The 25354-nt window shown below is 51.7% G+C and overlaps 1 protein-coding gene across 1 annotated transcript in view; it reads right to left on the bottom strand.

Annotated features, from left to right (window-relative positions):
* The window catches only part of PLCL2 (phospholipase C like 2), a 464688-nt gene that overhangs the window by 190015 nt on the left and 249319 nt on the right, over window positions 1-25354 (bottom strand). The window contains exon 2 of the mRNA XM_085630443.1: window positions 11454-13940. Coding sequence (XP_085486569.1) covers window positions 11454-13940 — 2487 coding nt within the window. The remainder of the gene's footprint in view (window positions 1-11453; window positions 13941-25354) is intronic.

The raw sequence follows: 25354 nt of genomic DNA, 5'->3' as shown, positions 1-25354 counted from the left end.
CGAGCAACCTTGGCCGATGTCCAGTGGAGCTGTCCTATGCAGCTATAGAGGAGTTTGGCTCTGGTTCACCCCTCGGTCATTACCTACCCAGCCAGACATCGGACATTGTTTTTTTTACTCGTTGTGTCTTCCACCTGCATTCCTTACCCCCGTTTACCATTCCCCCTCCACCTTTCACTCCCCTTAAGACATGTATACACACTAATAACTCATTATTTTGTAATCACATGTTTTTTCTCCTATGTCTATACTTGGCTATGTAATTATGTAACTGGTAACCCGCTGATCCTCATGTACAGTGCTCCGATACCGCCGGGTCTAGCCAGTGCTATATAAACTTTGCAAATAGGGCAGCGCTGTACAGCCAGTGCTAGATCTGAAATCCGAGCCTTAACTTTTGGTGTCCCCCAAGGGTCTGTACTAAGCCCTCCGATATTTAATATCTATGTCCGCCCTTTGGCCGACATAGTGGAGAGTTGCGGTCTGACCATTTTTCCGTATGCAGACAAAACACAAATTATATTTTCCGTGTCATCTACCCAGGATGGTGGACCCTCTGACCATCACCTGGGCCTGAGTTGAGTGTGTGTCTGGATGAGGGCCAACTCTCTACGGCTGAATGGCGATAAGACGGAGGCCATGATCCTGGGTAAACATGTCCAGCTTTAGTGCCCTCAACATTGGCCCCACTCCACGGCTGAATGGCGATAAGACGTAGGCTATGATCCTGGGTAAACATGTCCAGCTTTAGGGCCCTCAACATTGGCCCCACTCCACGGCTGAATGGGGATAAGACGGAGGTCATGATGCTGGGTAAACATGCCCAGCTGTGGGGCCCTCAACATTGGTCCCACTCCACGGCTGAATGGGGATAAGACGGAGGTCATGATCCTGGATAAACATGTCCATCTTTAGGGCCCTCAACATTGGCCCCACTCCGTCTTCCAAGGTTAGGAACGTTGGTTTTGTTCCTGATGACAAACTATCAATGAAACCTCAGGTGTCTAAAGTTACCTCTGCCTGATCCGAGGGGCTGAAAGGGTGAAGACCATCCTGATGATCCCCCAGTCCGCCCAGAGGACCATGATTCAGGCCTTGGTTCTATCTAGACTGGATTACGGTAACGTCCCACCCTTGCGGACAGACCCGGCATCCCTGAGGCGCCTGCAGATGCGTCAGAATGTGGCAGCCAGACTGCTGTCCCGGCTTCCCAAACACACCTCAATCTCATCTCTTTCTTGAGCTGCATTGGCAGACGGTCTCAACGGATCCAGTTTAAGGGTCTGTGCTATACGTTCAAGGCCAAAGCTAGACCGAGAGACATCTTACTTCCCTTCTTGGCCCGAGATCCTCCAACAGGGCTGGCTTTAGGGCAGTGCGACTGGTGCGTCTGCACTGGGCGCTGACCTGTGAAGGGGGCGCCAAACTCAGGGGGAGGCAATGTGTTTAGCAATAAGGAATATGCTACTTACCAGTATGCATCTGTTCTTGGCATGTAGAGCTGCAGAGCCACACACTTAGGATAAGATCGCCATCTGGTGTTGGGCTCGGATGATTGCAGGTTGTTGTTGTCTTCGGAAGAAGCCTTTTGGTCACGAGATAGGCGACTCCTCCTCTGGACAACAGTGCGCATGGGCATCCACTCCATCCTCAGATTGTTTTTCGCCATGATGGGAAATGATGGAGTGTATAAGACTAGAGAGAAAGGATGTCCATGTGTAGTGTCTAATTAAGACAATGCTGGAACAGATACAGGTCCCGGGGAGGTGGGAGGGCGTGTGTGGCTCTGCAGCTCTACATGCCAAGAACAGATACATACTGGTAAGTAGCATATTCCGTTCAAGGCATATGAGCTGCAGATCACACACTTAGGATAGACTATATAGCAGTGTCTCCCCTAGCGGTGGTCACCTGTATCCGTTGCAGCAGTTTGGAATATAGTTTTTATGACAGCTTGGCCTACGGAAGCTTGTTGTTTGGATTGCACATCAACACAGTAATGTTTAGTGAAGGTGTGTGTGGTAGACCATGTGGCTGCTTTGCAAATATCTTCTAAGGGAATGTTCCCTAAGAATGCCATGGAAGCCCCTATTTTACGCGTGGAGTGCGCCCTAGGGGGAACTGTAAGAGTTTGTTTAGCTTTTTGGTAACATATTTGGATACATTTAACTATCCACCTGGCTATACCTGATTTTGAAATAGGGTTGCCTTTATGTGGTGGAGAGAAAGCAACAAACAGTTGTTTGGTTTTGCGAAAAGGTTTGGTTCTGTCGATGTAATAAAGCAAGGCTCTTTTAACATCTAAGGTATGAAGGGCTCTCTCAGCTACTGAGTCTGGATTAGGGAAGAAGACTGGCAGCTCGACTGATTGGTTAAGATGGAAAGGGGAAATGACTTTAGGTAGGAATTTTGAGTTTGTCCTAAGAACCACTTTGTTACGATGTAGTTGTAGGAATGGTTCTTCAAGAGTTAAGGCTTGTATCTCACTTACCCTTCGCAGGGATGTGATTGCGATAAGGAAAGCCACTTTCCATGTCAGGAACTGCAGTTCGCATTTATGCATAGGTTCAAAAGGAGGGCCCATGAGCCTTGTTAGAACAATATTTAGATTCCACACTGGAGAAGGTGGTAATCTTGGAGGAATAATTCTTTTGAGACCTTCCATAAAGGCTTTTATGGCTGGTACCTTAAATAGTGACAGGTGTTGTCTATTTTGTAAGTAGGCTGCTAAGGCTGCTAGGTGTAGACGTATGGAGGAATACGCTAAATTGCATCTTTGCAAGTGAAGCAAATAGCAAATAATGTTTTGGATGGAAGCATCCAGTGGACGTATATTATTGTTAGTGCAGTAAATGGCAAATCTTTTCCATTTTGCAGCATAACATGCCCTAGTAGTAGGTCTTCTAGCTTCTTTTATGATATTCATACAGTCTAGTGGGAGGTTGAGGTAACCGAACTCTAAGACTTCAGGAGCCAGATTGCCAATTTCAGTTGCTGTGGATCTGGGTGTCTGATTTCTCCATGGTTCTGGGTTAATAAGGCCGGGGAAAGGCGCAGTTTTTGATGTGGAACTAGCGATAGTTCCAGGAGTGTCGTGAACCAGGGTTGACGTGCCCAAGTGGGAGCTACTAGGATCAGTTTTAGAGACTGATGTTTGAGCTTGCGTACCACAAATGGAATGAGTGGGAGAGGCGGAAAAGCGTACGCAAATCTGCCTGACCAGTTCATCCATATTGCATTGCCCTTCGACTGTGGGTGTGGAAACCTGGCGGCGAAGGTTGGGCATTTTGCGTTTTCGTGTGTGGCGAAAAGGTCTATGTCTGGTTGGCCCCATTTTTGGAAGAATGGGAATAGGACTTTGGGGTGTGATTGCCATTCGTGGATTTGCTGTGTTTGTCGACTTAGGAGATTGGCAACCTGGTTGTGAACCCCTGGAAGGTGTTCCGCTAGCAGGTAGATGTTTTGGGGAATTGCCCATCTCAAGATGTTCTGTGCGAGTTGGGACAGTTGGAGAGAATGTGTCCCCCCCCTGTTTTTGTATGTAATACATTGTCGTCATGTTGTCTGTGCGGATGAGGACAGTTTTGTTCCTTAGATGTACTTGAAAGGATTTCAGTGCTAGGAACACCGCTAGAAGTTCTAGGTGATTGATATGGAGCAGTTTTTGTTGAGTGGTCCATCTGCCCTGAGTGGTGTGTTGAAGGAGATGGGCTCCCCACCCTGTGAGATGCGTCGGTCGTCAGCACTACTTGTGGAAGAGGCTCCAAGAACGGTCGCCCTTTGGACAGGTTGATGGTGTTCCACCATTTCAGTGAACGAAGTGAACGACTGTCCACCAACACCAGATCGGTAAGTTGTCCTTGAGCCTGGTTCCACTGTTGTGCTAGACATTCTTGCAAGGGACGCATTTGAAGTCGTGCGTGAGGCACAATGGAGATGCATGACGCCATCATGCCTAACAGTTGCATAAACACTCTTGCTGGAAGAGAGTGTTGAGTTTGAAATTTTAAGATGAGGTTTTGTATGTTAGCTATCCTGGCTGTGCTGGGATAAGCTATGGCCTTGGACGTATTTAAGGTGGCTCCCAGATATTGATGTATGTGGGAGGGTTGCAGTTGAGATTTGGGATAGTTGATGGTAAATCCCAAGTCGTGTAGGGTTTGAATAGTGCGGTGAGTGTGGAGAGCGCATTTGTCGAGAGTATTGGCTTTTATGAGCCAATCGTCGAGATACGGGAAGACATGTATTTGTTGTCTCCTGAGGTGCGCTGCCACTACTGCTAAGCATTTGGTGAATACCCTGGGTGCAGTTGTTACTCCGAACGGGAGGACTGTAAACTGATAGTGCTGTCCATCTACCACAAATCTTAGATACTTCCTGTGAGCAGGATGCATGGGGATGTGAAAGTATGCGTCCTTGAGGTCCAATGTGGCGAGGAAGTCGCCTTGTTGAAGTAGTGGGAGGACTTGTTGGAGAGTGATCATATGGAAGTGATCTGAGTGTATGTACTGGTTTAGTAGTCTGAGGTCGAGTATGGGTCTTAAAGTCTCGTCCTTTTTGGGAATTAGGAAGTATAGAGAATATACTCCTGTACCCTGATGCTGGAGTGGAACTGGTTCTATTGCGTGTTTTTGAAGCAAGGACCGAATTTCCTGTTTGAGGAGTGTAAGATGGTGTGGTGACAGTGGACGGTGTTTGGGTGGTATGTGTGGGGGTGTGTTTGTGAGTTCGAGGCAGTAACCAAACTGGATAATTTGTCTTACCCACTTGTCTGTTGTAATGGAATTCCAGACAGGTAGGAACTGTTGGAGTCTTCCCCCGACTGGAGTGGAATGGTCTGGGGGGTGTGGGGGCAAGTCACTGTTTAGTGGCTGGAGAGGTGCGGGTGTTGGCATTGCCCCGACCTCGACCCTTGGTGTTGTTTCCTCTATATCCTCCTCTAAAATATCCTCTGTTAGGGGATGTTTGCGCGGAGGTTTTGAAAGTGGAAGAGGTGTCTGTTCCAACATTTTTGGAGGCTCCCCTATAAAAGGAGCGTTGAAAGTAGCCTCGCGGTTGTGGAGACTGTAATGCTCCCATTGATTTAGCAGTCTCGTTATCTTTTTTCATCTTTTCTAGTGCCGTATCTACTGTGGGTCCAAATAGTTGCTCTTGGTTGAATGGTTGAGCAAGAATTGTTGTTTGTACTTCCGGCTTAAAGCCTGAAATACGTAGCCATGCGTGGCGTCTAAGTAGTATACTTGTGTTGAGCGCCCTAGAGGCAGTGTCCGCTGCGTCTAGTGCACATTTGATTGATGCATTAGATAGGAGTTTTCCCTCTTGGATGAGGTCATTGGCCTGGGATTTGTACTGATCTGGCAGGTGTTGTAAAAGATCTTCTAACTGATCATAATGAGCCCTATCATATCACGCTAACAGGGCTTCTGTGTTGGCATACGCCAATGGTTAGCAGCTTGGGCTGCAACTCTTTTGTCCGAGGCCTCTAATAGCTTGGACTCTTTGTCTGGGGGCGGTGTGTCTCCTGTTGTTTGGGAGTTAGCCCGCTTTCTTGCGTTTGAAACGACTAAAGAGTCTAGAGGGAGCTGTGCTTTAATGTACGCGGGATCCTGTGGGGCCGGTCTATATTTTTTTTCGATTCGGGGGTTAAGGACCCTAGCTCTAACAGGGTCTTTAAAAAACTCTGTGGCGTGTTTTATGACTCCCTTAATCATGGGCAAGATCTGAACTGATTTTTGCGACTGCTCAAATGTGTCTAGAAGAAAGTCCTCTTCAGGTGTATCTGAGTGCATGGTGACGCCATGGAAAAGCGCCGGCCTGTTTAGCAGCTGCCCAAACCCTAGGTGGTCATCAGGAGGGGAGGGTTTGGAGGGGTATGTAGTGGGATCAGGAATATCAGGTAAAGGGTAAGCCCAGTCATCTAAGGGTGCCGTATCCGGGAGTGTGAAAGGATCATTAGGATCATTAAGGTCATCCGGATCCCCCTCCCCCTAAGTCATCATCATCATCATCATCATCCTGTGGAGGTGGTGTATGTGAAGGAGATGGTAGAGGAGAAGGAGATTGGGTAGAGGGGGTGGGATGAGAGGTGATATAGGAGAGGAAGGACGAATGGGTGAGGTGGCGAAGTCCTTCTTCTTTATGGGAGCTGGAGGAGGTGTTGTGTCCAGCTTCCTTTTCTTGTATGGCACAGCGGTGACATGTCCGGTTTTTGGATTGATATAAATCCTTTTTTGCGTGGGATCAGGGCGAAAAAGTTCTTCATGGTCCGAAAGTGGCTTTGGTGCCGACTTTTTCAGTTCCGATCTATGTTTTGGATGATCGGTAGAGTCTTTGTGGACTTTTTTCGGTACCGACGATGGTTTCGGTGCCGAATAACTTTTCGGTGCCGGCGGGGATTTCGGTGCCGAAGAACGTTTTGGTGCCGGTGGAGATTTCGGCCTCGATGGTTTCGGAGCCTGCTTCTGTGCCGAGAGGTGTTGAGTCTTCGGTGCCGAAGGTATTGTGGGCACAATGACATGTGGTTTGCTCGAGCCCGAGCCACCTGTAGGCTTATATTTCTTCGGAGCCGGGCCCGAGGGCGGGGCTTCTGAAGACGATTTTCGGTCGCGACTGGGCCCAGCTGGCGGAGTCTTGACCAATGTCTTTTTTGGGGGGGGGGTGGGGTAGGGGCACTGGTACTCACTCGTTGCCCCGGAGTGATGAGGTCATCAGAATCGTCCGCTTCGGATACGATTTGGAGGTCTTCGGAATCGTCTTCCGGGACATCCTGGGCGAAGATGTCCTCTGGTTCTGGAGCTGGTCTGGCCATGATGTGGCGTCGAGCTCTTCGGTCCCGGATGGTTTTCTTGGAACGGAATGCGGTGCAGGCTGGACAGCTGGATTCGTTATGTTCCGGCGAGAGGCACAGGTTGCAGACCTCGTGGTGGTCACTGTTGGGGAACTTTGCTCCACATTGGGGGCATTTTTTAAAAGGTGTCCTTTCCATGAGCCGTATCCGGAACCGGTCGGATTGGATTTCGACGTTGAGTTGTAAAGGTTGTGTTTCGAAAGCTGGATTTTCAGAAGTTTTCAGCCGGAGTGGAAAAGTTCATCCGAACCCAATGGCGGAAAAAAACAATCTGAGGATGGAGTGGATGCCCATGCGCACTGTTGTCCAGAGGAGGAGTCACCTATCTCGTGACCAAAAGGCTTCTTCCGAAGACAACAACAACCTGCAATCATCCGAGCCCAACACCAGATGGCGATCTTATCCTAAGTGTGGGATCTGCAGCTCATATGCCTCGAACCTTATGTTCAGAGAGCTGAGTGGCACTTATGCCTGGTGGCAGTCAGAGAATCTGAGGAGGTGGTCTTGGGGTGTGGGGGCGCTGAAAATGATTCTCGCACCTGTCCTCCAACCTGGCCTCTTGCACTGCACCGAGGCTCCATTTGGCCCCGATGGGAGGACGTTCTTGTGCAGTGTTGGGCCCAAGACTGCGGAACTCTCTTCCCAAATCCCTTAGGGACAGTACCTCACTTCTTGTGCGCCGCAAAGGTTTGAAGACCTGGCTATTGTAAGCAGATGGGCCTGGTGCGGAGAAAAGAGGATGTGCAAGCGTGGACCCTCCCTCCCCCCCCCCCCCCCCCCCCCCCGACTCCGCTGCCGGCTCCGGCCGGAACTACGTCACTGTCTGTCCCGGGAGATATTATCCCGGTCGGTAGCCAATCGGGCTACTCGGTCGGACTATGGGGGGGTGGCGTGGATCCAGGGGGCCGGGCCCTAAGGGCGCGCTCGCCGAATTTCGCGCTTTTCATTGTAAGCAGATGGTTCTTTTGTTTCATCATGCCCAGTGCCTGGAAACCCTTTGGGGTAGCTGTGCGCTTTACCAGACTATGAAATAATAACTAATGTGGCAGGGAGACCAGGACAGGGTGATATACAATTAATAAAGCACAGCAGGGGGGGGGCTGCTTTGTCAGGGAGGGGCAGGGGGCAGGGTCAAGCGCAGGGCTGCACAGTGACCACAGTAGGGTGCGGGCTGACAGGCACCCCGTTATACAATGGGGGCGGTAGTGCAGCAGTGACGTCCCTCACTCTATCCCCGCCTCTCACTCTTCATTTCTGTCCCCGTCTGTCGTTCACCATCACTCGACTCTATCTTTTCACCACTATCACTTCTGGTCTCTTATCTGCCTTTTTTCGCTCTCCCTCTTCCGATCTATAAGGAATGCTCAGATTCACAATAATGTGCTTTTTATACAGCAGGGATCGACCAGAGAGCTTTCCATTGAACATTCCATATACACTTACCACCACCCAGTCAGAACTGGTTCTACGTGAATCCACAAGCGAAGAGCCCGCATGCAGATCTCAGCAGCGAGTGCACAACCCGCTGAGCTATCCTCAAGGGTGTGAAGTCAGATGCGCACTCACAGCAAACACACCAGCAGGGCTTTGTTTACTAGTGTGTCAGAATAAGCAGTCATGGTTTGCAAAATAGACTAGACACAAAATAACACAAACACAAAAACAGTTTCAGATTGTGGGATTCTGGGGTTTTCTTGGGAGCAATCGAAGGTCATTCAAGGGGAGGGGCGGAGGGGGCTCTCAGGGGACACCCAGAGCCCAAAGGATGCAAACATCTGTATGACCAGGAACCCAGACCTTGAAGAGACGGAAGCCGCCCTACAGTCACACTTGACTTCAATGTAGTGTGTCAGGACCGCACCACACAGACCCCACCCCCACTTCACCCCGTGAAACCACATCAGTTAAGTACATCTCCCGCCCCGGCCTAGGTTCACACGAAGACGAGAATATAAAACCATTCCTGCCCAGCAGGACGGGGCCGGCCCGAACGTTAGGGGCCCCTAGAGAAAGTGCGCACCCCACTACCGTCCGCTGCCTATTAGGAGCCATAATAGAGAAACTTTGCACTGGTGAAAAGCATAAGGTACGTCCATTTTGCACCATTTCTGATAAGTAACATAGCAAATATAGGTCGCAAAATCCAAGTGAAAGGACTTTTTTTGCACACTAGACAACAATGGCGGAAACGGATTCAAGAGCTACCGTTAAACACATTTGCTTCATTTAAAAGGGAGAGTGAGAAAATTTGTGCGAGATAGAGTACCGGTAAAAGAGACACTATTTTTATCCACTTAGAAATATCTCATGAAACAGAAAATGGACCAACCGGACACTTCTCTAAGGTTGGTTACATCTTGTATACTAGTAAAGGGAAGACAGTGCACATTCACGATTCCTTAGTGAGGGGAGCACAGGAAACCCCACGAACGAGGAGGCCCCGTGGTGTAAGACTTTAGTTTAAAACACAAAGTTTACACTCCCTGAATGACGCAAGCGTCGAGGCCGTGCAGCTCTGTGACAGGCTCAAGGAGGACGTCTCTGGTGCCACTGAAGAGAGGGCGTCCAAAGAGAGGGGAGTATGCCGTCGACCCACCAGAGCCATACAAGTTTAAGGGAGGGGCTCATGGGCGCGTGGCACACAGGCCCCTGTACTGGACCAACACTTACGCCGGGTCTGGTTTCACCTTCTCTACCCCCCTCATACCCAGAGCCCCTCCCTCTAGTTCACAGGTCTAGAAATCCTTTGGCTATAGTCAGGTGCACATATGTATGTACCATTTCTGCGCTCACATGCATGTGTATGAATAGATATTCCTGGCTGCAGAGCAAAAGAGCGCTGCACATTATTCACAGCAGATGTCTCAAAACGGATCCATTGCATTATAGTTCACGTATTTACAACCGCATGCATTTCATGTAGTTTACTATTTTAGGCACAGGGAGAGTAAGTGACTTGACCTGAATCACATGGCTCTCAGTCGAGTGCTGGAGCCGGGATTAGACCCCAGGTCCCCTGTGGTAGCTCGGCCCCATCTCCTCGCATGAACCCATGCAATCGTTGCCCTCTCTTCCAGCTCACACAAGAAATACCCCCTTCTCAGCCTTCCCTCTAGTTTACACGCACTTCGGTTTATTAATCCATGAAACTGGTTTTATAGCTCGTGCGTGTAATCCGATGCCTCTTCGTAGCGCTAGGGAGGGGTCTGTTATTAGGCCCGTCCTAACCTGAGGAGACTTGTGTCCAGGTGGGTCGTCAAGAGTGGCTTCTGAAGAGGATAGCGTGCACCCAGAAGGGTCCGGTGCCTTCATGGAAGGGACACAGGCAACCCCCCTCCGCCCTCACCCTCCCCCATGAAGACCAGAGGGAGACGCTTCTTGCAAGGGCGGGGCCTTCAGATCTCTTCTCAGTTGAGTCTTGTGATCGGGATGTGGCGAGTTCCAGAGACGGGTGCCCAGCACACAGGGCTCAGGACTCATCTGAATTTGGACTGTTCCATCCAGCCTGCTTTGCTGGAGGTGTTGTGGCGCCTGGTTCCTGAATACCTGTAGGCGAGATCCGCCACTCATCCTAGAGAGAGAACCGGGTCACCTGAACCCCGACGCTGGCACCTCTGAAGCCAGGGACGCTATAAGAGCCCGGGAATGGGACCTCTTTTTTCAGATCCACAAAGAGGCTGGCTGATGGTTTTTGCAATAGAGGGAGTGTTTGGATACATTTTGGGGGTGCCAGCATAGATTTTTTTTCTTCACATTAATCCAGCCTGCCAGCCCCCAGGTCGTGGTAGATTCAAAGCAGCATCTTAGCTGCTGCAGGGGAAGGGCGTTCTCAGACGCTGATGCGCGCTGCTGCCAGGGGGCTTTGCTTGTCACGTGCATTGATAATGACTGTCATGATTTAGGGGGGCCTGGAAGAAGCTACCACTACCGTGGCATTTTCCACAAAGGGATTAAAATTAAAGAAATAGCTCCTAGCAGCACCTTTCAAAATGAAGTGTGAATGTTCTTCTGTGCAGGAGGAGTTTGGCAGGAAGAACTGGGATCAACAACCCCCCACAATGGCAGTCAGGGAAGTGTCCACATCCCTGGTTACAAATGGACTCGTTCCTACTTTGACCCTCTTGTCCTGTAGAAGGGTCTTTAGCCTGGACAGGGGCCTCCCTTAACAGGCGAGGGGTGCGCTCACCGGACCTCCAAACTCAGCACTGTGTTCAGCCTCGTGCATGAGGCACAAGACAAACAAATTCTTCAACTGAGAAGTCTGAGTGGAATGGTGAGCAGAGCTAGGCGTGGGATATTAATGCCCTAAGAGGTCCTACCAACCACCACAGCAGTAAAGCATCCTTGTTCTCTGTACAGTACTTAGTACAGATTGAAGCTTGCACAGCCAGAGGTAAAGGGTCTGGGACATGCGACCAGTCCTGAAAATCCCACCACAGACGCCATTATCAAGATGTTCTGGACATTGTTGAGAACGCTTTAAGCAGTTTTGGCTAATCTTCAATTAGCAAAGTTCAGATTAAATTTACAGTGAAACCTTACACCAAGCATTCCACAAATCACACACTTGTACTTAAACCTACAGATTAGACTGAGGGAATCTTACCTGCATGTTCTCCCTCAGGTCCGTGGCCTCGCGGATTGGCTGGACAGCGTTCTTGAACACTTCATCAATTGCTTTAATCCAGAGCGTTCTCATGGAGGCGTAGTCCCGGGATTTCTTGGCCTTTCTCACAGAGAGGCCACGTTTGTGAGGTTTCCCGCCACCCCGCCGGTTCGTAATGGCAACGTGCACAAATAAAGATGCGTGGGCCAACACGTCGCCCGTCAACGACTGCAGCGGGATGTGGCGGTAGCCTGTCTGTAAACACTCAAATGGGATAGTATACTGACCAATAAACTCATCTCCAATGTAGTCATCATCCAGCACAACGAAGCGTACCATTGCCAGCTCCGGCAAATTAATTTGAAATTCGAAGCTTTCATCAAAAATAGGATTGTCTCCATTTTGGTGCACCGTTTTTGTCCTTTGCTCAGCGCAGTCGGCAGGGATTCCATGAATCTCAACGTAGACATATGGGTCCACAACATCTCCTTTGGCCCCCGAACCCTTCGGTTTGGGGAAGTGCTGGCCGCTGATGATTTTAATATGAAGAAGTTGAGGCGAGACTCCAGGGACCGAGTCCTTAGTGTTGGCGCTGAAGAACGACACCTGCTCGCGCATGATGGCAGGTCGGAGGACATAACCACAGTTTCCGTTCTGGCGAAACCACCCAATGTTGAGGTCCATCATCAGCCCTGGCGTCTGAAAATTCATTGCCACGATTTGGCAACCACATTTCCAAAAATCCTGAGGATTCATGTTGCTGGAGTCAATTCTCATGGGGCTGGGAAACACCCGGGCCAGGAAGCGTTTGTTGTAGTTGACAAAATCGCCAGGGTTCTCTGTCGCATACTTGCTGGCAACCACCTCATTGAACGAACATACTTCCCAGTACTTCTGGTTCTGAAATGAGGCCTGAAACTCTGTGAACTGAACAGATTTACAGATGCTGACCAGCTCCGAAAGCTCCTTGCACAGCTGTACGCGCTTCATCGGGCCCACAGTCTGCTGCTCGACGCCATCTTTGGTCACCCTCTGTGACATCTCCAGACCTTCGTCCTCGTCCGTGACATCCCCTTCCAAACCAGTACAACTAGTGGGCAGCTTTTTGGCCTTCACCAAGAGTTTTCCCCTCAGCATCTCAGGAGACGGCAGGTATGCCTCCTCTGTGTTTGGAGAAATTGTGTAGAGTTTGTCACCCAAAATTTTCTTCATGTGTTGCACCATAACTTTCTGTTGTTTAATCGAACAGTGGTTTTCCAAACACAATATGAGTGGATATTCTGAAGCAACAAATCCATATCTGTTAATGATGTCAATCACACTACGGAAGACTATCTGTGACGTCATGGTATGGCCTGTGTAAATAACTGGCTCGTTGTCCGGGCCATCCCATACGTCTAGCTCAACACTGCGGCAGCCCATTTTAAGCGCCCTTATGTACCCAGAAATGTCTGACGGACCACGGAACTGATCCTCGATCAGGTAGGTGTTATGAGACGCGTTAATGTAGTAATGGGACAATGGCTGTTCCATATCCTGACACACGTTCTTGTGTTCAGGATCGAATATGTAGCAGTCGGGCGATGTTAGATAATTGGTAAAACCGTCCAATGAGAGCCAGCCCTTGGCCTGACCTTCGGCCGAGGGCTCATATTTGTGGATAAGGTCCAAACTGATATCCTCAGTGACATGCGCTATTCCCTGCTCAGCCTCCAGGAACATCATGAGGTCCTTGGAGTCCAAAAATTCTTTATTGCTAGAAAACTGAACCAACAAGAAGTAAATCTCGGGCCTAGTACAGAGCTCGTGGAAGACTTCGATAAACTCCTCCCTGGTGACGTCCGTGCCTGTTTTGTCCTTAGATTTGTGCAGCTCTTTGTACTTCAACTCAATTTTACTGGTTTTCAGACCAGCGTTTAGGTTCTTTATACACTGTACAGCTCTACACAAGGTTATGTGTCCAAAGTTATCCTCGTCCGCTTCTCTAAACATCCGTGAAACCCATGAGGTCCGCATGTTGTCCTGGCTGCTTACGATCATGTCAAGCGTGTGCTTCCCGTAAGAGATCAGGTAGCGCAGCCCGGTGACCCAGATGTTGGCTATATCAGCTGAGTTGGCCACAAGGTCGAGGGACTCATAGTTCTCGCCATAGATGATGGAGAAGGCAGAGTCCTCCGAGATCTGGTCGTAGATCCCATTGCTTCGGAAGATGTCAGTGTTCTTCCCGGTTCGGACTTCCTTGATCGACTTGATGTCGATCTTGGCCTTCTCGGAGTCCTTCTTGGAGGGCTCCCACCTCAGCGACTGCATGTCGGCGTCCAGGAGGAAGTAGCGATAGTAGACCCGGGAGTTGGAGCGCACCTTCTTGAGCTCAGACCCTTCCACCATGGAGTTGATGCAGTCGCTGGCGCTGCTGATCTTCTTCTCCGCCGGCATGCTGCTGAATGACACAGTCTTCTTGCGCTCCCGCTTCTGCCGCGTGCCGTCCTGCAGAGGAAAACAGAAAAAGAGCCATTTTAGAAGGTGCAGATCTCAAGACTGTCAAATTATTTCAATGCAAGACATACATGGGGAGAGCAGATCCCTACAGGGATGGCCTACAAAGACGGCCTACAGGTGATCAGGAAAGTGTCAGAGTTCATGCCTGTACCTGCCCTGTGAATGTTCTGTGGGACAGGTGTGCATGGCTGACTGTTCTGTATTTATAAGAGAAAAGTTTTTTCTAAAAGCCTCCTTAAAACAAATGAAAAATAATTTGAGTGTATTTCAACAAAGTTTACTGACCAGTCAAACGACACAAACAACTGATGGTTTGCATTTTAAGGTATGTAAAAAGAAATAAAATTCATAATTGGGTTCCTATTTAAGTGCTTCAGATCAAACTTAGTGCAGCCTTTATGTGAACATGCCTGACTTCTGTAACAGAACTGTGCTGATGGTGCAAGATGATCACCTGTGTTGTGCAAACATGAGTCACCTGCAGCCTGTGCATGGATGAGGTCCCCTGCAGCCTGTGCATGGCTGGGGTCACCTGCAGCCTACGTATAGCTGGGGTCACCTGCGCATAGCTGGGGTCGCCTGCAGCCCGTGCATAACTGGGGTCGCCTGCAGCGTATGCATAGCTGGGGTCGCCTACAGCGTATGCATAGCTGGGGTCACCTGCAGCCTGTGCATAGCTTGGGTAGTGTGCGCATAGCTGGGCTCGCCTGCAGCGTGCGCATAGCTGGGCTCGCCTGCAGCGTGCGCATAGCTGGGCTCGCCTGCAGCCCGTGCATAGCTGGGGTCGCCTGCAGCCCGTGCATAGCTGGGGTCGCCTGCAGCCCGTGCATAGCTGGGGTCGCCTGCAGCCCGTGCATAGCTGGGGTCGCCTGCAGCCCGTGCATAGCTGGGGTCGCCTGCAGCCCGTGCATAGCTGGGGTCGCCTGCGGCCTGGGCAGAGCTGGGGTCGCCTGCGGCCTGGGCACAGCTGGGGTCACCTGCGGCCTGGGCAGAGCTGGGGTCACCTGCGGCCTGGGCAGAGCTGGGGTCACCTGCGGCCTGGGCAGAGCGGGGGTCACCTGCGGCCTGGGCATGCTGGGGTCACCTGCGGCCTGGGCATAGCTGGGGTCACCTGCTACCTGTGCATAGCTGGGGTCACGTGCGTGTGCATAGCTGGGGTCACGTGCAGCGTGTGCATAGCTGGGAGTCACCTGCGCATAGCTGGGGTCACCTGCGCATAGCTGGGGTCACCTGCGCATAGCTGGTGTCACCTGCGGCCTGTGCATAGCTGGGGTCACCTGCGGCCTGTGCATAGCTGGGGTCACCTGCAGCCTGTGCATAGCTGGGGTCACCTGCAGCCTGTGCATAGCTGGGGTCACCTGCGGCCTGTGCATAACTGGGGTCACCTGCGGCCTGGGCATAGCTGGGGTCACCTGCGGCCTGGGCATAGCTGGGGTCACCTGCGGCCTGGGCATAGCTGGGGCACCTGCGGCCTGGGCATAGCTGGGGTCACCTGCGGCCTGGGCATAGCTGGGGTCACCTGCGGCCTGGGCATAGCTGGGGTCACCTGCGGCCTGGGCATAGCTGGGGTCACCTGCGACCTGGGCATAGCTGGGGTCACCTGCGACCTGGGCATAGCTGGGGTCACCTGCGACCTGGGCATAGCTGGGGTCACCTGCGACCTGGGCATAGCTGGGGTCACCTGCGGCCTGGGCATTGCTGGTGTCACCTGCGGCCTGTGCATTGCTGGGGTCACCTGCGGCCTGTGCATAGCTGGGGTCACCTGCGGCCTGTGCATAGCTGGGGTCACCTGCGGCCTGTGCATAGCTGGGGTCACCTGCGGCCTGTGCATAGCTGGGGTCACCTGCGGCCTGTGCATAGCTGGGGTCACCTGCGGCCTGTGCATAGCTGGGGTCACGTGCAGCGTGTGCATAGCTGGTGTCACGTGCAGTGTGTGCATAGCTGGGGTCACGTGCAGCGTGTGCATAGCTGGGGTCACGTGCAGCATGTGCATAGCTGGGGTCACGTGCAGCATGTGCATAGCTGGGCTCGCCTGCAGCATGTGCATAGCTGGGCTCGCCTGCAGCATGTGCATAGCTGGGCTCGCCTGCGCATAGCTGGATTCACCTTTGCATATATGGGGTCACTTGCAGCCTGTGCATAGACTGAGGCTATGCAGAGGTGTGAAGTACCCCGGGTGGTGGTACACCAGTGGAGATCAGCTGTGCCGGCTAGGTAAGGATGCTTGGCATACAGCAGTCCAAGCTGGGCTGGGGTGAATGACAGACAGGTACTAGCTACATACGGGTCCTGGCTGGTAACAGGTTCTCGTCGCCATACAAAGGTGTATAATGCAGGTGGCGGACACTGGTGCGTAATGTGCACTTACACTGTGTCAGATAAGTAAAGCACGCACATGTATGATGTACATAGGTACTATCAATAAGACATAGGTTTTATTTTGTCATTTGTACAGCGCCCCCCTACCACTAGCGGGGCCTCGCAGCGCTCTTTCCTCCCAGAATGTCTGCAGGCGCTAGCTAGACACGCAGACACAATGCTCATATGTGTTAGCCACACAGGTATAGGATCAACACACAAAAACCATGGGAAGTTAGCGTGCACAGGTGCTGGACTCAAACAGGTACTCGACGTACACGGGTAGTAGTTACACACGGATGCATGACGTACACAGGCAGGCACTGCCTGCACACAGGCACTTGATGTACACAGGCACTTGATGTACACAGGCACTGCCTGCACACAGGCTCTTGATGCACACAGGCACTTGATGTACACAGGCACTGCGTGCACAATGCACTTGATGTACACAGGCACTTGGTGTACACAGGCACTTGGTGTACACAGGCACTTGGTGTACACAGGCACTTGATGTTCACAGGCACTGCGTGCACACAGGCACTTGATGCACAATACACTTGATGTACACAGGCACTTGATGCACACAGGCATGGACTGCAGACCAGTGCCTGGTTTACATGGGTCTAGCAGCCAGGACCTAGGCTGCCACCAGGTCACAGACTGCCCCGGATGCGGCTCCCCACAAGGAGTGACTCCTCCCCCACCCTCTGATGCTGCTGGTGGGGTCTGAAGGTAGGACTGGCTCATCCCCCTCTAACTCACCGAGGCCCTGCCTCTCCTTCGGATCAATCAATCATCGCATTTGTATAGCGCGCTACTCACCCGGTAGGGTCTCAAGGCGCTGGGGGAAGGGGTTCGCTACTGCTCGAATAGCCAGGTCTTGAGTCGCCTTCTGAAGGAGAGGTGGTCCTGGGTCGTTCGAAGGCAGATGGGGAGGGAGTTCCATGTCTTGGCGGCCAGGTAGGAGAAGGATCTTCCTCCGGCAGTGGCTCTGTGAATGCGTGGTACGGCGGCGAGGGCGCGGCTGGTCGATCGTAGCTGGCGGGTGGGCGTGTAGAAAGTCAGGCGGTTGTTGAGGTACTTGGGGCCCAGGTCGTCGAGAGCCTTGTGTGTGTGGGTAAGGAGTCTGAACGTGATCCTCTTGCTGACGGGGAGCCAGTGCAGGTCTCTCAGGTGGCCGGAGATGTGGTTGTGTCGGGGGATGTCCAGGATGAGTCGTGCGGAGGCGTTCTGTATGCGCTGGAGTCTTTTCTGTAGTTTGGCTGTGGTTCCGGCGTAGAGGGTGTTTCCGTAGTCCAGTCGGCTGGTGACGAGTGCCTGGGTGACCGTCTTCCTGGTTTCGGTGGGGATCCATCGGAAGATCTTCCGGAGCATGCGCAGGGTGTTAAAGCATGATGAAGAGACGGCGTTGATTTGTCTGGTCATCGAGAGGGAGGAGTCCAGGATGAATCCCAGGTTGTGTGCGTGGTCCGTTGGCTTGGGAGTGGTGCCCAGGGCGGGGGGCCACCAGGAGTCGTCCCAGGCGGAGGGGGCTGATCCCAGGATGAGGACTTCCGTCTTGTCTGAGTTCAGTTTCAAGCGGCTGTTCTTCATCCACTCAGCGACGTCTTTCATCCCTTCGTGTAGGCTGGCTCTGGTGGTGGTGGGGTCGTTGGTGAGGGAGAGGATCAGCTGGGTGTCGTCGGCATAGGAGATTATGTTGAGGTTGTGTTGGCGTGCGATGGCTGCGAGAGGGCTCATGTAGACGTTGAAGAGGGTCAGGCTGAGTGATGATCCTTGCGGTACGCCGCAGATGACTTCGGTGGCCTTGGATCTGAACGGGGGGAGGCGGACTCTCTGGGTTCTGCCGGTGAGTAACAAGATGATCCACTCCAGTGCCTTCTCTTGGATGCCGATGTTGCTGAGGCGCTGTACTAGGGTGCGGTGGCAGACTGTGTCGAATGCCGCAGAGAGGTCCAGGAGGATGAGGGCCGCTGTTTCCCCGTTGTCGAGCAGGGATCTGATGTCATTAGTGGCTGCGATCAGGGCGGGCTCGGTGCTGTGGTTGGCTCGGAAACCGGACTGCGAGGGGTCGAGGGAACCGTTCGTCTCGAGGAAGGCGGCGAGCTGTCTGTTGACTGTCTTCTCGATGACTTTGGCAGGAAAAGGGAGGAGCGAGATGGGGCGGAAGTTCTTGAGGTCAGTGGGGTCCGCTGTTGGTTTCTTCAGTAGGGCGCTGAGCTCTGCATGCTTCCAGCTCTCCGGGAAGGTGGCTGTGGTGAAGGAGACGTTGATGATGTCCCGGAGTTGGGGTGCGATGATGGAGTCGGCTTTGTTGAATACGTGGTGGGGGCAGGGGTCGGATGGTGATCCGGAGTGGATGGTGTTCATCGTGCTGGTGGTGTCTTCGGTGATGACCGGGGTCCAGTTGCAGGTGGTGGTGGTGGGGGGCGTTGGTTCGGTGGTTGGGTGCGTGGTTGGTGCGCCGAAGCTGTTGTGTATGTCAGCGATCTTGCGGTGGAAGAATGAGACGAGTGAGTCGCAGAGGTCTTGCGAGGGGGTGATGTCGTTGTTTCCGGAGCTTGGGTTGGAGAGCTCTTTGACGATGCTGAAGAGCTCCTTGCTGTTGTGGGTGTTGTTTTCCAGTCGTTCTTTGAATGTTGACCTTTTGGTGGTGTGGATCAGCTGGTGGTGTATGCGGGTGGCGTTCTTGAAGGCAGTCATGTTTTCTGTGGTCTGGTCGAGGCGCCAGGCTTTCTCGAGGGTGCGGCAGTTCTTCTTGGAGTTTTTGAGTTCGTCGGTGAACCAGGAGGCTTTCTTACTGCTGGGTCTGCAGGGAGGTGTCTTCAGTGGTGCGAGGTCATCAGCGTAGTCGGTGAGCCACTGTGTGAAGATGCAGGCTGCTACATCGGGGTCCGTTGCGCTGGTGGGAGGGTTCCGTCTGAGGGAGGTCGTGAGCTGGTCGGCGGTGATCTTGCTCCAGTGAGTCACAGCCCCACACCTGTTTAAATCACTCCACGATAGGAACATGTCGAAGCACAAGCAGGGCTTCGAGCACAGCCATTGGTCAGTAACTTCTAAACCCCTTATTGTGAGAACACTGACCTTAGCAGATGTTTTTTGTGGCCCGAGGATGCAACAAATTCCAGTTGTGAATCAGTGTTGGCAGCATAGATCTTGTCAGACCGAATGCAACTCTTGCGGAGTTTGCTCTGCAAATTTAAGAACAAGAGCATTTAAAGTTACAGATCACGTATGTGCGATCCATGCATTCAAAAATCTTAAGATGCCTCCTTCAGTCATATGTCCACACGCAGCCCGCCCTACTGACCACCAGTTAATACCACTGCCCAGGGCGGGATGGACCGTTGCTCCGGATTCAGAGGCAGGGGGTCCACATTAGGTCGAAACCGTGGTTTCTCTTTTTGTAAAGATTTGAAATATTCATATTTCTTCGCTTCCCCCACTTGCCATATTAAATCCAATGGACGTCAATGGTGGGGCGAAACCCCTAGTTTTCATATCCATCCTGCCCGATTTCGAAGCCTGACCACATCCCACCCTTCACGACCACCCCGCCCGCCCCAAACCGCCAGATACAGGTGCCCAGCCCCATTCATGGGAACCTATTGGAAGACATGGGCTACTTGACATCCGTCCATGGGGGCTTCACGCCCAAGAAAGAAACAGATGTGACCCATAACATGCAGCTGTTGATTCCAAGAGTCTTTGTCCTCCCAGTAGACAACTCCACGCTTCTGGAATAACTCATGGCGACCAAGATAACCAGACCTTGCGTTTCCGTGCACCACAGAGATCTCCCTGCATTCATCTAGGGTCCCTCGCCTCTCTCTGTGGAGTCATCCAAGGTTCCCTTTTTCCTGCTCTTCTGTAACTTACGTCTAGTTTACTAGACTTCACCAACTCATTCATCTTCTCAAGATTCCTCGTACATTTTCTGTCCGTGCTCCATTCTGCATCATTTCTCAGACCTGCCCCAACCAGTTTTACACACTTGAGATCCCACGGCTTCAACATCCTGGATGGCTCAGCTTCTAAGATGGCGCTCACCAAACTGGACTCCTGACATCCACCAATCAAACCTCACCAGCAGTATTCTTCCAGAAAAACCTGTCCGCAACCCTGGTGTCCTACAGATGTCTTCCCTCCTGTAGAATACTGCAGTCAAACTTCACTAAAATCTGCCAAAACCAACCCCTCATCACTCAGAGTCACCAAACCCTCAACTACCCACCGAGACTACACCAACCGGTCTCCCGGGCCAAGGTATTAGCTGCCTCCAGTCAGGGCCGGCTGTAGGGTGGGGCAACCGGAGCAGCCACACCTGACCCTGAGGCTGGGAGAAGGGGCAGGGCTGTGTTTAGAAATGACTTATAGGTTTAAAAACCCCTGCTGCAGAGTTCCTTGTGTGTCCAGCAGGTTTCAGGCAGAATAAAAATGTCAAGATATCTCAGATTAACCTTCTTGCTGGAGAGAGATGGGTTTTGTCTCCTGGCAGTTCAACTCATCACACAGTACCGCAGAGGGCTAATATCCCTGCTACAAAGAACATGCACCGTGCAGATCACAGAACTGTATTTCATGTGCATAGACAGCTCAGTGGGTTACTGCTTATGTCAGAGAGATCCTTTTGTTGCAACTGTTCATAAGTTACAATACTAAAAAATAACAGTGCCTTATGAACGGTCATCAAAGAGCCACATGCAAATGGAAGGAAAAGGTCTGGAACCTTAAGTATCCCCCCTGGCTTTCCTTATCCTAATGTTGCTAAAAATGGCTAGTTTGGGAAGAAATACATTCTTATTAGTCAAAGCCAAACCCAATCAGAGCTTTAAAACAAATTCAGTTTATGTGAGAGAGGGACCATGGAGAGATGAGGGGCACTGTCAGGGGTTATTATTGAGAGAATCCGTGAAGGTGGTCATGGGGGTGCCCAAAAAGAATTATCGCTCCGGGTGCTAAAGCGGGCCCTGCTGCCAGTGCATGCCGAATGTGGCAGTTTGGTTGACAAAGCAAAGACAGTGTGTCACACTAGTTTAACCACAGAGATATATTAAGTTTATATATATATATATATATATATATATATATATAATATATATATACACACACACACACACACACAGCCCTCAAATCTGAACAATATATATATATTCAGAGTAGAGGACTGTATTTGAGGGGGCGGTGGGGGCTCAGCAGAAACTGATCAATGCGGCATCCACCCATCTTTGGGACCCATGCAGAACTTCACCCACATTCCTTGGAGCCACTTCTGAACGGGGCGCTCTGCGCTATACGTGGCCCTGCTTTTACAATCACATTGCTTTATGAGCATGGGGCTGTATGTGTGAAGGGTCTGTGTAAAAACTGACCAATCCCCCATACGCTCCTCTATGGGACCCATAAGGACCTTCGCACACACTCCTTGGGGTTGCTTCTAAATAGAGCTCACTGCGCCTGTTCATTTTCTCCGGTTGTCTGATCTCTTCTGACAGTGGTGTGCTTTGGGTCCGGAGGCTGTATCCTCATTACTCCATGGTCATTATCAATTTTTACGTCGCAGTTTTGTTTTCTTATTGATCTGTGACGCTGTCACGGGTGTAGTAGGTTCATAGATTAAGCTCTGATGGGCCGCGGATATCGGTCAAAAGGGTTTGCAGAAATGTCAGCAAGTTTCTTGATCGGTGAGTTTTCCTTCTGACCTAGTTCTTAGTAGAGTTACTCGTTGAGTTTGCGGAGATGGTTGAACATCTCAACGCCTGGATCTCTGTGGAGGTCGGCTGTACTTGTGAAGCAAGCAGCACCTACTGCTGCCCGTAAGGCCTTGTTCTGTAGTGTCTGTAGAGGCTTCCGATGCTACGGCTGACAGCCGCTCCACACTGGTAAACCATATATGTCTTTGTTGGTCGAATAATTGCGTTGATTGCGTCCTCAGAAGCGGGCTCAATGCAGCCTTGTTTGGTTGATGCTTTCTGGCAGGTCTTCTCAACGTGGCCTCTCCAACTCAGGTTGGAGCCAAGAGTCGCCCCCAGGTAGGAGCTGCCCTGTTCCACTGCGCTGTACGTGACCCTGCTTTGATAATTGGGGAGTTTTCTGAGGAGGGGGCTGTATGTAGGGAGGGGCATCGGCAGAAACTGACGAATGCCTCACGCACCCACCTGAGGGCCCCACACACATCGCCAGGACCGCATATAAAAGCGCCTCACTGAGCTGTTAATGTATTTGCTTCTACAATGAAGAGCGTTTTTTTTTTTTAAGTTGGAGGCTGTACATGAAGCGGGCTCTCTGCAGCAATTTTTCTGCGTACCGACCAAATCTGTGCTCCTCTTCTGCTCAGACAATCCGGTGCCCATGGCCCAGTCACTGGCACCGCAAAGCAGCCCAGGGCCATCAAACATCGACGCGCCAAACCGGTGTCACCGGATCCGAGATGTAATGAGATTCTGAGAACGTACACATTCACTTCCACAAAATATGGCGCGAAGCAATTACCCTGACAGGCATATCAACAGAATGTGCACTCGCCCGTATGTTGTTTCCACGCGGCTTGGGTGGGTGTGCGTTGCAGATGCACCCTTCTGTTGACGCCGGGCCTTCTGTGCAGACGAGGCTGCGCGCGACACGGGCCCTGCGCGCGCCACACGGGCCCTGCGCGCGCTCCAGGGTCAGATGCACCCTTCTCTTGACGCCGGGCCTTCTGTGCAGACGGGCCTGCTCGCGACACGGGCCCTGCGCGTGCGACACTGCCCTGCGCGCGCTCCAGGGTCAGATGCACCCTTCTGTTGACGCCGGGCCTTCTGTGCAGACGGGCCTGCTCGCGACACGGGCCCTGCGCGTGCGACACTGCCCTGCGCGCGCTCCAGGGTCAGATGCACCCTTCTGTTGACGCCGGGCCTTCTGTGCAGACGGGCCTGCTCGCGACACGGGCCCTGCGCGTGCGACACTGCCCTGCGCGCGCTCCAGGGTCAGATGCACCCTTCTGTTGACGCCGGGCCTTCTGTGCAGACGGGCCTGGGCGCAACATGGGCCCTGCGCGCGCTCCAGGGTCCCCCCACCACCCCGCGCGGGCCAGGGATGCATGGACTGCTTGCCCCCGCAGACAGTACCCACACACAATGGTACCCTCCGGAAAGAGTACCCTCTAATAGTACCCCTGAATCTTCCTACTAACAGTTCTGGAGTTTACTGCTGAACAAGGTCACGGTTTTATTAGAGATTAGATCTTACAATGAGATGTACAATATACAGTATTACATCGACTAACACTGCTAAAAAAAACTGGACATTTTACAACGCATCACTCCATTAACTGGGAAATCTATCATCTTGGTTGCTGCTTTAGCTGTCAAAATACCAATTTTTATTTTTTAAGTTTTAAAAATCTCTTTTGAGAATTTATAAAACAGGACGCACAAATATAACCTGTTCAATGGTCTGTACATCATTATAATGTAAGACGCATATTGTCTGCTCAAAGCTATGTTCTGCCATGCTTCCACGTCAGTTTTTAACGGTGAACATTTCAGCCTACAAAGCATTTTGCACCTCCGCACTCTGGAGGGACGGCTGCCTGACGGGAGGGAATAACCCGATGGAAACAAGCTTTTGCTCTGCATATTTCTAGATCATTTCCATGGAGCAATTTTTCATGGTAGGTTTTTTATGATATTTAAGGTGAATATAGCTCATACCCCGGATGTTTAATCAAGTCAAAGAAAAGTGCTGAAGTGCACTTAAAACTGCTGCTGAACATTGCTGCGTGTTTATCATCCAACGCCCTGTATGGCCAGGTACGGCCTAGACCACCTGCTCCCTTCTCAGTACCCAGATAGTAACACGTTTAACAGGAGAAGGACATTTTTGGATTAGGGAGTCGTAAAACCCCCGGCCGTATTTATTAACAAAAAAAATTTAAACAAAAAATGTATATATACATTATTTACATAATACGCAGAAACCACTGTATTACATTGATTACATGTACAGATGTCAGATTCCTAACCTTAACATATCCCTAATACAAAGATATTCCTATCCGAATCTAAACATATCATAGTCAAATATCACAATTTCCTTTAATTTTCTGCGTATCCCTATTTGAGCCTACCGCAAGGTCAATAACTGGCGTCAGATCCTTATCAGATTAAGCCCGCCCTCCAACCGGAGTGCGCATGCGCAGAGGGCCCGCTCACCGTGAGGGTACTCCTCCCCCCCGGTCACCCCCATACGCTCTTTAGTTTATCTTCATAAAGGGGCCCTTGCAGTTATGCGCCATTTACTTGTGCCATTGTGCACGTGCGGGATGGCCAAACAGCCTAGGGAAAGCATGACTCCCCACTCCCCCGCACCCGTCCAGCTCTATTGGAAAGCGTAACTCCCACTCCCCCGCACCCGTCCAGCTCTACTGGAAAGCGTAACTCCCACTCCCCCGCACCCGTCCAGCTCTACTGGAAAGCGTAACTCTCACTCCCCCGCACCCGTCCAGCTCTACTGGAAAGCGTAACTCCCACTCCCCCATACCCGTCCAGCTCTACTGGAAAGTGTAACTCCCACTCCCCCGCACCCGTCCAGCTCTACTGGAAAGCGTAACTCCCACTCCTCCGCACCCGTCCAGCTCTACTGGAAAGCCCAACTCCCACTCCCCCGCACCCGTCCAGCTCTACAGGAAAGCGTAACTCCCACTCCCCCGTCCAGCTCTACTGGAAAGCGTAACTCCCACTCCCCCGCACCCGTCCAGCTCTACTGGAAAGCGTAACTCCCACTCCCCCGCACCCGTCCAGCTCTACTGGAAAGCATAACTCCCACGCACCCATCCAGCTCTATTGGAAAGCGTAACTCCCACTCCCCGCACCCATCCAGCCAACCGGCTGTGACTGCCCCTGGAGTTCTATGAGAGACCACTTGTCCCTCCCCCTTGGGCGACCACATTCAAGAATGGCGCCGCCCTCTAAGGATCTTAAATTTACTGCTCACCAATCATGACCTTACCGCCTGACTAAGGAATATTACTAAAATACAACAGTAAATACAGACCTGAAAAA

This window comes from Triturus cristatus, chromosome 10, assembly GCF_964204655.1.
Source record: "Triturus cristatus chromosome 10, aTriCri1.1, whole genome shotgun sequence".
Lineage (NCBI taxonomy): Eukaryota > Metazoa > Chordata > Amphibia > Caudata > Salamandridae > Triturus > Triturus cristatus.
This window is presented reverse-complemented; position numbering and strand designations above follow the sequence as displayed.